This window comes from Pimephales promelas, chromosome 2 (genome assembly GCF_988280905.1).
Source record: "Pimephales promelas chromosome 2, fPimPro1.hap1.1, whole genome shotgun sequence".
Taxonomy (NCBI): domain Eukaryota; kingdom Metazoa; phylum Chordata; class Actinopteri; order Cypriniformes; family Leuciscidae; genus Pimephales; species Pimephales promelas.
The window spans coordinates 35,967,050-35,982,437 of NC_142770.1; the positions used below are offsets into that span (position 1 = coordinate 35,967,050).

At 41.6% G+C, this 15,388-nt stretch overlaps 1 protein-coding gene and 1 non-coding gene across 2 annotated transcripts; one reads left to right on the forward strand and one right to left on the reverse strand.

The window, feature by feature from the left end:
* The first annotated feature begins 6,243 nt into the window (after positions 1-6,243).
* Positions 6,244-8,287, forward strand: LOC148997279 (E3 SUMO-protein ligase ZBED1-like). The gene is made up of 2 exons (XM_089132503.1): positions 6,244-6,377; positions 7,618-8,287. Exons 1-2 carry the CDS (start codon positions 6,244-6,246, stop codon positions 8,285-8,287), a joined length of 804 nt encoding a protein of 267 aa, XP_088988629.1.
* Positions 8,288-9,465: 1,178 nt separating this feature from the next.
* Positions 9,466-13,989, reverse strand: LOC120480945 (uncharacterized). Its single transcript, XR_016146059.1, has 7 exons — positions 13,859-13,989; positions 12,556-13,220; positions 12,376-12,421; positions 12,191-12,282; positions 11,214-11,324; positions 10,557-10,832; positions 9,466-9,884 (listed from the first exon to the last, which is right to left on the reverse strand). It is a non-coding gene; the product is annotated as an uncharacterized LOC120480945 (transcript).
* Positions 13,990-15,388: the final 1,399 nt, after the last annotated feature.

Here is a 15,388-nt window from a genome sequence, read left to right on the forward strand (position 1 = left end):
GGAAAGCCGCCCTGATCGGAGCAGCAAGAATTAAAGAGGACACCAATAAGGTACCTGTCACAGCCCACAGCGCAGCCCCTGTTGCAGCCATAAAGCTCAAAGCCACAGCTTTACCAAAGTTTACTGGCAGCCAACGTGAGTACTACAGATGGAGGAAAGAATGGGAGGCTCTGCAGAAGCAAGGCGAACCAACCGGGTCCAAAGAGGTGAAGAAATTTCAACTGCTTGATAGCCTCGACGAAAGAGTGGCCAAGGATCTACGGCTCTCTACTTACACCTCAGCAGACGAGATCTTCAGAGTCCTAGAGAACCGTTACGGAAACCAAACCACCATCGCCATTGAGATTGTCGAAGAGCTACAAGCTATCCCCCCTGTCCGTGGTAATCACCCAAGAAGAATCCTAGAACTCATCCAAGCAGTGGAGAAAGCCCTCTATGATTTGACTGAACTGAATAATGCAGAAGCCATAAAAAACCCACTAGTGTTAAAATCCATTGAGAGTAAATTGCCAGAGTCTTTGAAGAAAGACTGGCTTACCCACGCTACTGACCCGAACAATGCTGTGACCCACTGGAACCGCTTTGACAAGTTACTGGCATATCTCCGATCCCAAGAGTCCATCTACGAGCAGTTAGAACAGCTGGGAGACATCGACCCTGCCAAGGAGAAGACCAGGTTTCAAACAAAGCATGCTCGAACACGGACGGTTAAATCCAGCAGTGAACTAGCAGGCTGCATCATCTGCGGAGATCCAAAACACAAGAGAAAACTCTATATCTGCAGGAGGTTTAGGACCACTAAAAAGCTCCAAGAAAAGAGGGACGCAGTGCAACAGCTTGGAGCCTGCGAGAGGTGCCTCGAAATCCACAACGAACCCTGCAGAAAAACTACTTATCTGTGTGGGAATCCAGAGTGTAGAGACCAACACCACTACCTCCTTTGTCCCTTGCCCAGACACCAGTCCCAAAGACCCAAGTTCTGTCCGACGAGAGCTGAGGGGAAAAGACACACCGAGGCCCAGGAAGAGTTTCTTTCCAAACTTTCACCTGAGCTAGCGCAGCAGTGTCGCAATGCTTTCTGCAACATTGCATCTCAAGCATATAACTCCACCGCAACAGAGAGAGGCCTTCTGGAGGAGACTGGTCTGCACGAGTACCCGGTGATCCTGATGCTCCTTGACGTCACTGCCAATGACGGGCAAAGAATCGGAACACTTATTGACCTTGCATCTGACACGAATTACATAACTCATAAAGCTGCAAGCAAACTAAACCTCCGCAGTGAAGATGTCACACTAGTCGTACATGGCGTCGGAGGGATGAAAGTGTCTGTTGCAACCAAGCGCTACCTCCTCAAAATCCGTGTCAGCACTCCGAGAGGAACTTTGAAGTCCCACCAGCTGATCTGTTATGGACTTGACAAGATTGCAGAAGTGCACAGACATGTTCCATCTGACAAATTGAAGAAGATCTTCCCTGCTGTTCCCCTTAAGGACCTCATCAGACCCAGAGAAATCCAGCTTCTGATTAGTCACAAAGAAGGACAGCTGGTGCCCCAAAAAGTCAGTTCAGTTGGTGATCTGGTGCTCTGGGACGGTCCACTCGGCAAGACAGTTGGGGGCATGCATCCAGACCTCTTCGAGGAAGTCACGCTGAAGGCCCACTCGTCCAAGACTCATTTTGCTAGATCGATGAGAACTTCAGCAGTCAAGTATCGAGAATTCACTACAGACTTAACTTCCTGCCAGTATCCTGACCAACCCGAGATCCAGTCTAGCACAGCCACCAGCAGCAGAGACTTTCTGAAGTGGTGGAGGTGGGAAAGCATCGGAGCCGCCTGCCAGCCGAGATGTGGAGGATGTCGCTGCGGAAACTGCCAGCCAGGGGGTAAGGAAATGACGATAGCAGAAGAAAGGGAGATGGAGATCATAAGAAATGGCTTGACCTACACGACTGGAGATGTACACAGCACTGAACCACACTGGCATGCTAAGTATCCTTGGGCAGAAGATCCAGCAACCCTGCCAAACAACAGGAGAGCAGTTGAGGCAACATTCATCAGAACTGAGAAGCAGCTGTCAAAAGAACCTGAGTGGAAGGCAGCCTACGCTGCTCAAATCCATGAGATGGTGAACCGCAGAGCCGCAGTAAAGCTGTCCAAAGACGTCCTGCAGAGTTGGACTGGGCCAGTATGGTACATAAGTCATCTCATTGCACCAAATCCACACTCAGTCTCCACCCCAGTCAGACTAGTGTGGAACAGCAGTCAAAAGTGCAGAGGTCTCAGTCTGAACGACATCCTCATCAAAGGTCCTGATGTCCTGAACCCGATCAGAGCTGTCCTACTGAGGTTTCGAACTGGTGTCTACGCTGCTCTAGGTGATATTCGGAAAATGTACAACTCTGTCTGGCTGGAAGATCGAGAGGTCCATCTGCATAGATTCCTGTGGCGTGACAGTGAAGATGCTGAAATAAAAGATTTTGCCATTACAAGAGTCAACATCGGAGATAAACCTGCCGGTTGCATAGCCCAAGTCGCCATGCGAGAGACTGCAAACTTGCCTTCATTTAGTCACTTCAGGGAAGAGAGACGCGTGCTGGTAGAAGATGTCTACGTCGATGATATTCTGACTTCACACAACGATCTTGACCATCTGAAATGCCTCACAACCAACATCAAATGCATCCTGAAAGCTGGAGGATTCCACATAAAGCCCTGGGTTTATTCCATTCAAAGTGGGAGGAAAGAACCCGAGAAGGAGATGCCAAAGACTATGATCCTACCAAACCAGCTGACGGAAGACGACAACAAAGCCCTCGGCCTTGGTTACATTATCAATGATGACAAACTCCATGTCATGGCTGCAGTTAACTTCTCGAAGAAGAAGAGAAATATGCGTCTTGGTCAAAACCTGCTCAAGGAAGAGGTCAGAAATCAAACACCTGATCCACTCACCAGACGAGAACTGCTAAGCCAAGTTTCGAGCCTGTACGATCCACTCGGCCTTGTGACTCCTGTTAAGCAAAAGGGTGCCATCCTGGTCAGGAGAGCTTTTCAAGAAGCCAAAGTAAAATACGGGCTAGAGGACACGTGGGATGCTGCTTTGTCTGAAGGTCTCAGAGAAGACGCTATAAAGCTATTTGAAGAATATGCTGACCTGAGCCAACTTCGTTTCGTCAGATCCCTGACTCCACCAGATTTCTGCGCAGAGCCCAGTGCCATCACGTTCTCTGATGGCAGCCAACACGCATATGGCGCAGTGATGTATCTTCACTGGAACTGCAGGCATGGTGTCGTTGTGAGACTGGTCGAATCCAAAGCCAAGTTGACCCCTCTTGACCACAAAGGGGATCCTGTGAAAGCTGAGATATGCGGAGCAGTCTTCGCAGCCCGCCTCAAGACCTACTTCCAGAGACACTGCCGACTCCAGGTCAAGAGATGGTACCATTTTGTTGACAGTCAAACAGTCCTGGGTGCAATACAGCGTGAGAGTTATGGCTACAAGACTTTCTTTGCAAACCGTGTCGGTGAGATCCAGGGTAGTACCGATGTCCAGGACTGGTGGTGGATTCCTGGGCCAGCAAACATTGCCGACATCATCACCAGAGGGGCCTGTCCAGATGCCCTAACCGAAGACTCCGAGTGGCAGTTGGGTCCAAAGTTCCTTCAACTTCCTGACGATGAGTGGCCGAAGAAGTCCGCCAGAGACATTGCAGCCCAAGCTCGAGACAAAGTTACAAGGATCCAGAAAAAAACATTTGTAGCACTGCTAACCAGAAGTCGCCTGAAGACAGCGCATAATCCAGCCCTGCTGGAGTCTGGAAGACCACCAGCAGGAGAAGCAGTCCAACAACTAGTCGATGGAAAGCGCTTCAGCAACCTGAGAAGGCTGGTTGGGACTGTGGCTTGGATCTGGAGAGCAGCTAAAAAGTTCTTGAGTGCCAAAACCAGAGACCAAGAAAAGTGGGAGGCAGTGCCATCCTCGGGTGTCCTTACAGTCAGTGAGAGACGAGATGCGTTTCGAGACCTTTGCCTAGCAGCACAAGAGGGTGTCAACTTCCCAACCACCACAACAGACAGATTAGTTGTCTACAGAGATCAGACAAGTGGACTTCTAGTTTGTGGTGGCAGAATCCAGACCTTTAGAGAAGACCGCAGAGCTGTTCCACTTTTACCGTTCCAAGCTTGGTTATCCACCCTGCTAGCTAGAGAAGCACACAGTGAGTCACATGAGGGAGTGGCGGGAACCCTGCTGCGGATGAGGATAAAGGCGTGGGTCATCAGAGGAAGGATCATTGTCCAAAAGGTTGTTGATAAGTGTATCGTCTGCAAGAAAGCAAAAGCAAGAATCTGTAAACAGATAATGGGAAACTTACCTGGAGAGAGGTCAAGTCCTGCGGCACCATTCGAGTTCACATCCGTTGACCTGTTTGGACCTTACCATGTGAAGGATGATGTCAAGAAGAGAGTGACCATGAAAGTATGGGGCGTCGTGTTTTGCTGTATGTCCAGCCGAGCCATCCATGTCGAGCTAGCAAACACACTATCAACGGAGAGCTTCCTGCTTGCTTACCAGAGATTCACTGCTGTCCGAGGCCATCCCCGTAAAATCTGGTCTGATCCTGGTACAAACTTTGTTGGGGCGAGATCTGTTCTAAAAGAGATGTACACTTACCTGGATCAAAAGAGCACAGAGTCACTTAAAGAGTATGCTGCCAAAAATGAGACCACCTGGATGTGGAAAATCCTCCCAGCTGACTCGCCTCACCGAAACGGGGCCGCCGAAGCCGCTGTCAAAGTCACCAAGAGAGCCCTTCAAAGCCTTGGCAATGTAGAAGGCCTAACCTTTAGTGAGTTCCTGACAGTGCTGCAGCTAGCTGCTAATCTTGCCAACGAGAGACCCATCGATGCCAGAGTCCAGAGCCGAGAAGAGCGCATTCAGTACATCACGCCGAACAACTTGCTACTTGGTCGAGCTACACAAAGTGGAGATTTCAAAACTGTTGACTACACCACTTACCCATTCAAGAGACTCAAAGAAGTACAAACTATGGTAAACAACTTCTGGAAGTCCTGGAGCCAACTTGCTGGTCCGAACCTTTTCATTCGCAGTAAGTGGCATACTGCTGAGAGGAACGTTACCGTTGGAGACATAGTTTGGCTCTGCGACCAAAACGCACTGAGAGGGCAGTTTAGACTTGCAAAGGTAATCAGTGCAAATCCTGATTTCAGAGGCGTCGTTCGAGATGTTCATGTGAAAGTCTCTCCAAGTTCCAGCGTCTCTGTGAGAAATTTAAAACCTGGTGCCACGGATCCTGAATTGGGTACCATACTGCATCGGGATGTCCGACGTCTTGTGGTCCTCATGCCGTTGGAGGATCAAGTCAGAGACCAGCCCACCTGAGAGTACGATCTTTCTGAGCGCTGCCCCGCAAAGATCGAGTGGGAGGTGTCGCGCTGTGTTTTGTCTCCTGTGAGCCTGTCTCATTTCCTCCTCTTCCATGGCGTCCTATCTGCGTGCCGCTCTGTATTGGTAGTGCGCACGTGACTGTGCGCGCCTTGGCACACTTGCGACCAGGTGAATGAAATTGGGGTAATCAGAAGCTCGTGCCCAGTTAAGTGAGCGGGAGCATATATACACACACAATGCAGTCATTTGGCTGAAATGAAATGGACTGAGAGGACGGCAGAAGCATTATGCATCCACTGTGAGGAATGAGACTTTTGATTGTGACAGGCTATCGGTAAGCTCATATGGACTAACGTTCAGATCCTTAACTGTTTAGGTGCAGAAATGTATTTAATAAGCTAAGTGTGTTAATGTGGGTGTGAGTTAAAAATTGTCACTGCATAGTTAAAGAAATAAATTGCTAAAACCAAATCCTTGGATGTTTATGGATAAAGTGTGTGCTTTTTACCTTTTATATTTGTAAGTAAATGCTTCAATAGACTTGTTAATGCTTAAAATACAGATTAGTAAATCCTGTTAAAATATAATTGTTTGTGGGACATTATACATCTAAATATACTTACCTGGTTGAAATACTTACCTTGACTTGTGTTTACTGAGACTGTGAATAATACCTGTTTACTCAAAATGCTTTATTTTTTGTATTTAAAGGTTTTTCACCTGTTACTCCTGTTACTTGAACTGGTCAAAATAAATTTATCTGAGTGAAATCCGAAGTCTTGTCCTTGTTAAGTGTGGACACCTCACAGCTAGAAGAAAACACTTGACAGAGATGGTCAGGCGGATCCTGCGAAACAGATTGCCACTGTCCACTACTCTGTCTCAGCAGAACAGCAAAATTGCCATGTTGACATCACAGGAGCTTGCTAAACTGGAAAAGGTTGAAGAACTACTTGAACCTTGCAGGTTAGTTTATTTCTCTCTCTATTGTTTGTCTCTCTATATCTGTGTTTCCTCTCTTCCTGTGTTTGTCATGCGTGTGTGCGCGTGCATATATGTATGTGTGTGTGTGAGTGTGTGTGTGTGTGTGTGCATATGTGTGTGTGTTTTAGGGCTGTCAGTTTTTTATTCGATATTCGAATATGCATTCGAACATGACGTGAAATGTCCGTAAACGAACTATAAATAAACTATTTTCAAAGTGCCATGTTTTTTTTTTTTTTTTTTGCAATCTATGATTAGACCGTTTGATTTATTTTATTGTTTACCATCTCATTCAGTAGCAGGCTCTAAAATATGTGTGTGCCAGGCACGTCTGTGCACTCAGAGTGCGTGTTCTCCACCGCGGAGAACATCATCAATATAAAGAGCCGCACTTGATCCAGATCAAGTTGATGGACTGGTGTTTCTAACAAACAATATTAAGAAATGAATTAGCTGTGTAAGTTGTCACGTTATTTGATGTTCCTATTCTGTTTTTTCCATGTAACCTTAGCTTAATTTTGTGATTGTCTATGCATAGTGTGGTAACACTTTATTTCGATAGTCCACTTTAGACATTCAACTAACTATAAGTAACTTTTCAACTACATGTCAACTAACTATCATTAGAGTATTAGTAGACTGTCAGCTTAATATCTGCTAACACTTTATTTTATTGGTCCCTCAACAGACATTCAACTGACTGTAAGTAACTTAGCAACTACAAGTCAACTTGTTCTCCTAACCTGAACCCTAACACCTAACCCTAACCTAACAGTCTACTGACAGTCTACTACAGCCTACTAATACTCTAATGACACTTAGTTGACATGTAGTTGAAAAGTTACTTATAGTTAGTAGAATGTCTAAAGTGACTATCGAAATAAAGTGTAACCCATAGGGGCACTTCATATAGATTAAGTTGATAGTCTGCTGTTTCAAACATTAAGTCAAACATGTGTTTTTTAGACAGGCTATGGCCGGAGAGTTATTATTATGACAGCCAGACTGTTAATGCATTTGTACATTTTTTTCCCCGTAGATATACAAATACATTGCTTAATATTTGATATTCGTTCGAATTAGATTTTTCTCAAAAGTGACAGCCCTAGTGTGTTTCGTACCCCTTTGAAAATTGTCTCTGTGTGATCTGACTTATTGTGTGTGCCACTGTATAATTAAAACAATTTACTGACATAATTACATCTTGTACTTTCCTCTGCAGAAATGTGACTGAACTCCTAGGGGGCGAGCAGTACATTTCTTGTTCAGTGGTGTTACCAGCATTTTGCCACTTGTTCCGGGTTATGGAGCCATCAGATGGTGATCCAGTCTATGTGGTGAGGTTCAAGAAGGTGTTTACCACAGACCTAGCTAAAAGGAAGGAAAGCACCAACCTCAAATGGCTGAAGATCGCTACTGCTCTCGACCCCAGGTTTAAAGATTTGAAGTGTCTTCCTAAAGACGAAAGGCATGAGGTGTGGACCTCAATAAGCAGCCTGGTAAAGGAGGAGAGGCTGGCACAACAACCGTCAACAGAGACAACAGGAAAACAGCCAACAAAAAAGACCAGGATGTCTGAGTTCTTGCTTTGTTCATCTGATTCAGATTCAGATGATGAAGATTCTATAGACAAATGTCTGAAACGCTACAAATCAGAGCCCAAAATCAACATGGACCAGTGTCCACTGCAGTGGTGGTCATCAAGAGAAGGAGCACATGTTCTAATGGCACGCATAGCACGCAAATACCTGTCCACACCTGCAACCACAGTGCCCTGTGAGAGGTTGTTCTCACTCTCAGGCCACATCGTCCAAAAGAAGAGAGCTTCCTTGTCTCCTGATAATGTAAACAAACTGGTCTGTCTTAGTTGCTGGCTCAATGCAAAAGAGTAGGCAAAATGTTGTGGCAAAATATGTAACATTCTCCTTGTGTTATTCGTTCTGCAAAGGCTGTTTGGTGCGACATGTTTGGGGCATAAAAAAAAAGTTTTTGCTTTGGATTAAGTTCCAACCATTTTGATGATCTTGGTAGTTTAAACTTACACTTTAACATTTTGTTTAATTATATTGTTGGTGGATATGAAGAAATTGCTTTTGGCTTATTGCCTTACTTTATAAGATGATTTAGGATTTCTGATCAAATTCAACTTACACTTATACACTTTGTTTTATAATGTTGCACTTTATGGGAATTACCCATACTAGTTCCCAGGAGAGAACGTTTACAGTTCATAAGATCATTGTAATAAAATGCTCTGTTTAAACTATACTTCATTGTGTAAATGTATCATTTTTAACGTATAAGTATTGATAACAAGCTTTGGGAAAAAATGCGATTAATTGCGATTAATCACAGCAAGTTGTGCGATTAATTAGTTAAATTTTTCTAATAAATTCCCAGCCCTAATATATATATATATATATATATATATATATATATATATATATATATATATATATATATATACACACACACACACACACACACACACACACACACACACACATAAATGTGACACTATGGATCATTTAGACAGTGCACACATATATAAATATATATATATATTGTAACATTTTTAGATGCATGATAAAAATGCATCAGCCAATATGCTATTAATGGAAATAAATAGAAACATTTGGATATGTTTATTTTTTTAAATTGTCACTAATATATTCACAGCCTCCAGTCATGAGCTGAAGGCCCTTGTCAAATTCTGGGTCGGTTGGGAGGTTCCCACTACTTCCCTCAAACTGGAGGTATCCGGAGTTAACCTCCCCAAGGCATCCACATGTTTTGAGACCCTACGTCTTCCATCCCGATACACTGATTACACAGCATTCAAGAAAGAATTACTTGCATGCATAAATACAGTCAATACAGGATTTGGGCTGGTGTAATAGTGGTGCAACAGTTCTTTAACAGTTTAGGTCTATTTCTTGTTCTATTAACCATCTATATCCATTGATTCTATCGAACCATGTTCATGGATAGTGTGGTGGAATTGTTTATATAGTTATTAATTTCAGTTTTTTTTTTTTTTAAACATGTGCAGTCACAGACACTTTTTTTTACTTGATTTATTTGAAAAAATAAAAGCACTACAGAGGTTGAAAATAATTACCAAACTGTTCTTCACTGTTTATGCAGTGATATGTTATAAACCTGTTAATGACATAACTGTAGTTTTTGTATTTTTACATACAGTAAGTCTTTTTGTTTACTTAAAATTCAACATGGACAAAAGGTTGAAAAGAAAAACAATAAAACGGTTCTTCAGTGTTTGCCCAGTATGTGCTGTATGTAGTGAGTGGTTGCCAGATAGATATCTCTGCCATATGATGTTGAGGGTCCCATGGGATCAATGGCTGCTTGAAGTCCTGCTAGCTCTTCTGGGGTCAACAGGCTGTCAGCCATGGGAACAATGACTCCATGTTGTGAATCATAAGGCAGGCCACAATCTTCCCAGTCAAGGTGTTGAAGGGACAGTTCCTAAAACGGATTAATCAGTATTTTATTTATAAATAAATTTATAACAGCAAGTAATATAACATAGCTTAAAGGGGCGATGAACTGAGAAATCAAATTTTCCTTGAGCTTTTGACATCTAAGAGGTCATCATATTATAAGAATATCCTGTAAGTTTCGAAACTGAAAACATCCTTGTTAGTCCAATCAAAGCTTTTATTGACACCAGGCTCAGCAAACTCGGCTCTGTCAAAGAGGATAAAACACCACCCCCACAGCAGATGATCAACGCCTACTTCAACACGGCTGGTTTTGCCCTGCCCACCAATTCACGCATTACACACATAGCTCATTATAATATGCAAAACTGTTATCCACTCACATCAGTGGGCGTTTACTTCCAAGTCTTCAGTGCAGACGCCCATAAAAACCAAGAACTGTTGAGCTAGGCTCAAAACTTGGGTAGTAAATAGCCTATTACTTATTCATTTTGATGTTTTTGAATGCAAAAACCAAGCGAACGTCATAAGTTGACCTCAAACAACAATATAAAAAGCCAGTTCATGACCCCATTAACAAAATATCTGAATAACAATAGCTGGGTCAGCAAGGTCAAATTTCCATCTTCTACAAAAGCTAGAATAGCTTACGCTTTTTAATCTTGTTGCAGCGATTTGTTTGATGCCATTTTGTTACCTCAGTGTCTTCAAACTCTGGCTCTGCCACCGCATGCTTCCCATCTCCCAGAGCTGATTGGGTGTCATGTTCCCCTCGGTTCGAATAGGGTGGTTATCCCATCCATTATGAAATGCGTCCAGGCTAGCTTGTATTCTGGGCAAGAACACATAATGGCAACTAAAAAGATGCATGTTGTTAGATAGGTCAAAGAACCCATCATCTTCCAGTGAGTGCAGCACACTATAGTATATGGTGGTTACAGCACACCACACGTCTCTCCACAGTCTCTCAATCCTGAAAAAGTGATATTTTATAATGAATTATTGTCAATGTAAATTTTTATTTAAATTAATTTAGTCTCATTCCAAACATATTGTTTCATGTAGATACATCATTACTTTTATCTAAGAAAGGTATGGCAAATAATTAAAAGTGCCACTACCATTTTTTTTAAGTGATTAACAGATAAAGTACAATTATACTTTTACGAGTCTCATTAGAATTATATTTTTAAGACCCTAATATAATGTCAGGAAACATGATACATCTGCCATTTAAAAGCAATTAATCTTTAAACAAAATTTATCCTATAGACAACCAAAGTCCTACAAACATCAAAAGCAACAAAAAAAGACCATAGCAATACATTCGAAGAGAAGAGGAAAAACTACCTGCCTCTGATTGTGGACGCTCTTTCCAGCAATAAAGCTGGACCTTCCTGTGCCCCGTACGGTGAACATCAGACGTGCTATGTCGACATTCTCTACGCCATGGTCACCTCTTACTCTAAAGAATAATTGATAAACAGTAATCATGCTAAACATAAATATAAGAAGTGAATACATGCAGCATTTCCAACAATTTCCTGTCAAAGCCTTTTTTATGTCACTTCACATAAAAATAGTCAGGATAGTTAACCCAAAAATGATATTATTTCATCATTTACTCACCATTATGTTGTTAAATAATCTGCATGATTGTCTTTCTTATGTGGAATACAAAATAAGAATCTTGAAGAATGTCAGTAAGAAAACAGTTTAAATTCCCATTGACTTTCTTGTCCATAAATGGGAATCAAAACAGTGTTATTAACAACACATTGTTTATATTCCACAGAAGAAAGTAAGTCATACTGTTTGGAAAGACATGAGAGTCAGTAAATGATGAAAAAAAAAAAGATAATTTGTGGGTGAACTAACCCTTTATACATGTCAGACATGTCAGTTTTATTTGGACACCCAAATAAAACTCTGAAAACTGCAGCATGTAAAAATTCAGCTCAATACAGTTTAATGTTAACCGAAAGACTAAACACACACTCATACAGTACACATGTGAGTGTTCCTCTGCATGTAAACTTTACATTTTCCACTTGAGATAGATATAGAGATAGATCTATCTAGATCTATCCTTTAATGCTTGAGAAAATGTATTGGATTTAATCAAAATCCCTTTACCATGAGAAAAGATGGAACACACGTGAGACCTTCGACCGCTGATTGAATACCACCATTGGTTCGATTTAGCGCACCTTACAGTTTAAATGCAGAGGAACAGTATGTTATTATGTGAGTGGGCATTTCCTATTGAGATGCCTATTGCCTATTTCCTATTGCTGCATCTATAGTTGTTTTGGTTGATTATTAAAATACCTCAGTGGAAATCCATAATGTTCAATGGACTGCTGGAAGAAAGCCAAGGCTGTAGATGACAGATTGTTATTTGCGGCACCTAGGTACATGATCTATCGGGGAAAAAAGCAGGAGATAAAATGAGTTAAACGTGTTTGGTCAAGCTGACCTTGTGTTAAAAAGTGTTTTTTATAAGATATTATTACCTTTCTGGAAAATCCATCAATGCCACCAAAGATGACAATAGTGTACCTAGTTATTCAATAGACAACTCATTTTAGAATTAAGCTTTTTTTTAAAACAACCAAATCACCTACACTGACAAGTTTGAGATAGATTGATTGATACAGAAAGGAAGATACAGGGACAGATAGACACTCACTCACCGGATCAGTTTGTGGTTGGTATCGATGTGTACAAGTGCTTTTGGTCCAGGAACGGAGTATTTGCGCCGCACAACACACCCTAGCATGTTCAAACGGGAAAGGATACCCATGGTGTCAACACGATGCATTGAGGCCTTAACTCTCTCCCACTGAACCCTATGACCTCTGGCTTGCAAACTCCCCTTAACAAGCCGATAACCTGCATGTGGCATGCTTTCTTTGATTTCACCAACAAGGTTATCAAGTTCTGCGTCTGATAAAGTGCTGTAAAGACCTCGAACAGTGATGTTTAAATCTGCCATTCGTCTGTACACTGTCCGCCTAGACACTCCGAGAACACTGGCAATGCATGACACAGTGAGACCCTGATGGAGTAGATGCAGCAGGTAATCATGCGACACATCAAAGCGTGGACGTCCAGCTGCTCCATGAGTGACTTGAATGAACACTTCCACGACTTGATTTGATTTTTCCTCAGTTACTAATCTGTACAGTTCTCCTAGACCATTCACAATACTCTCAGGAAGATAAATCTGATCAGAAAATGCACTGAACAACACCATCTCCTGTGTGCATATGAACTGTAAATAGTCTAGGTCCAGAGGTTGCCGATTGAGAATGTGCTCAAGTCGAGATCGAAGCCGCTCCATCATTATGCGAACCACCTGGGACATCAATGGACAGACACAGACAGATAGTTATTGATTTTAACTGCAATATATTAAACATTAATAATAAAAAAAACTTGTAAATGGTTTAAACAAAATGTAATATAGAATACAAGACTGTAATGTTTTAGAAAGGGTGGTACACTACAGTGGTACTTTGAGTACCATTAGAAACCTTTAATGGAATAATTAAAAAACATAACACATGATAAAAACATATTTCACTCTGTAGCTACCCGTCCACTGACAACCTTGTTAATGTAATAAAATAATTAATGAACGAAACAAAAAATATACAATTGTTTCTTAACTTGCCGGTGACGTATGTAGTGCCCAAATGGTTATTTTAGAAAGAAAAATTAAATCCTCCTTTCAATTAAATGTATTGTTCTCAAACATCTATGGAGAACGAAAGAAATAGACTCGTTCTGTGTATACATATTAATTTAGTCATTTTGAACGAGTCTGGTGTTGAAAAAAATATAAAAAGCAACATATGATGGCAGAGCTTTCAGCTTATAGATTCCCCTATCCTAGAGAGAGTACTAATGCGGATTTCTGTCTATATATGTAACAATCATTTGGCAAAGAAAACCTCAAAAGGTAAATTATAGAGACTGTAAGACATAACTCACCTGTTGTTCACCGCTCATTTTCACCGCTGTGGCAAAGGGAAGCTCGAACGCGTTTCAAATAATCACTGCTTCTCCCGGGAGGACTAGCGCTAAATTAATCCGGTGCGCCATCTACTGTTTTGGAAGAGGAATTTGATCAACTGCATTTGTGAGAAAATCCGCGTGAACATATCCACAAGTTTCCTACGCCCCATGAGGCCTTGCGTCAAAAGTGGGCGCGACTTCCGGTTGGAAGTAAACAAAGCGCGATTTGACATGCTTGACACTCGTTCATTCAACAGTTGACAGTCATTCAAGTTATAGCGATCCAAACTAGCTAACGATGTGGGAACACAACCTCAACGAAATTAAAAAGGGTGAAATAACAGTACCTTTACCCTCCGCAGTAGTTGATTGGGAGTATTATAATAACATTAATTATCAATACTCATCAAGGCATGGTGACAGACAGTTGTGCGAGCTGACAAACAATTAAAATAAAAAAATACACTTAGTCATTGTGCTTTGGAGTTTATTCAAAATTATAAATGAATGTGCTACTTGAATACATTAACTGCACATTTGGTATTCTGTCAACACAGGCTTTGATCCTGAGTTTAGGTGTAACATCAGTAGCGAACAGCCAATCACATGCTGATAGAGTTTATAGAACATTAAGAATTTAAACAAATGTACACAGGAAGATTCGTCGTCTTTTGTGAGGTGATGGAAACTACAGTCGTTGGCAGGATCAGAGACGGGCTCTGGCAGGATCACTGTGATTTCGTTTTCAGCTTATGTTCAAAACAATCACGTTTAAGCCACTGAATTAGTTTAGTCCGGTTATACATACAACCGCGAACAGCACATGTTGTCCCTGAGCTCCGTAACGACATCTCTCATAAAGATTTGCGTCTTTAAATAGTAAAATAATTCTCCAAAACACAGCTAGCCTCTTCGCTAACTAACACACAAAATACCATTGGAATGCTGCTTCCACCGCCTCACCGGAAGTTTCACCCACTTTATTTTTTACAGGAGCTCCCCTTGGAAACTTGTGGATATTTGTGAGAAAATCTGCCTAAGTTGGACGCGGAAAAATAGTGCCAATATTCACGTGACAGTTTTTCGTACTTGTAGAATTTTGCTTTGTACTTGAAGGTTTTTGTTTCGTACTTGTAGAATTTTGTTTTGTACTTGAAAGATTTTAGTTTGTACTTGGAGGATATTTTTGTTATTGAAGAAATACATTTCTATGTATATGTAAAACATACTGTATTTGTTTGATAGGTACGTTTTTTATTTACAGAACAATATGCATTAGTTTGTGAGTGATGTTTTGTATTTACAAACCACACTGAGTTTGTTTGTGAATCATTGGGTGTGAGTAAAACATGTTTTGTTTGTGTGTGAGGTTTCGGCACATTAATCGCTCCATAGAATTGCCATTGTGGGATTAATAAAGTTGATTGAATTGAATTCTTAACATTAGACTACTTTGCGAAATTTTAATTCGATACATTCTTTTCAGTAGGCCCTAATACATTTGTG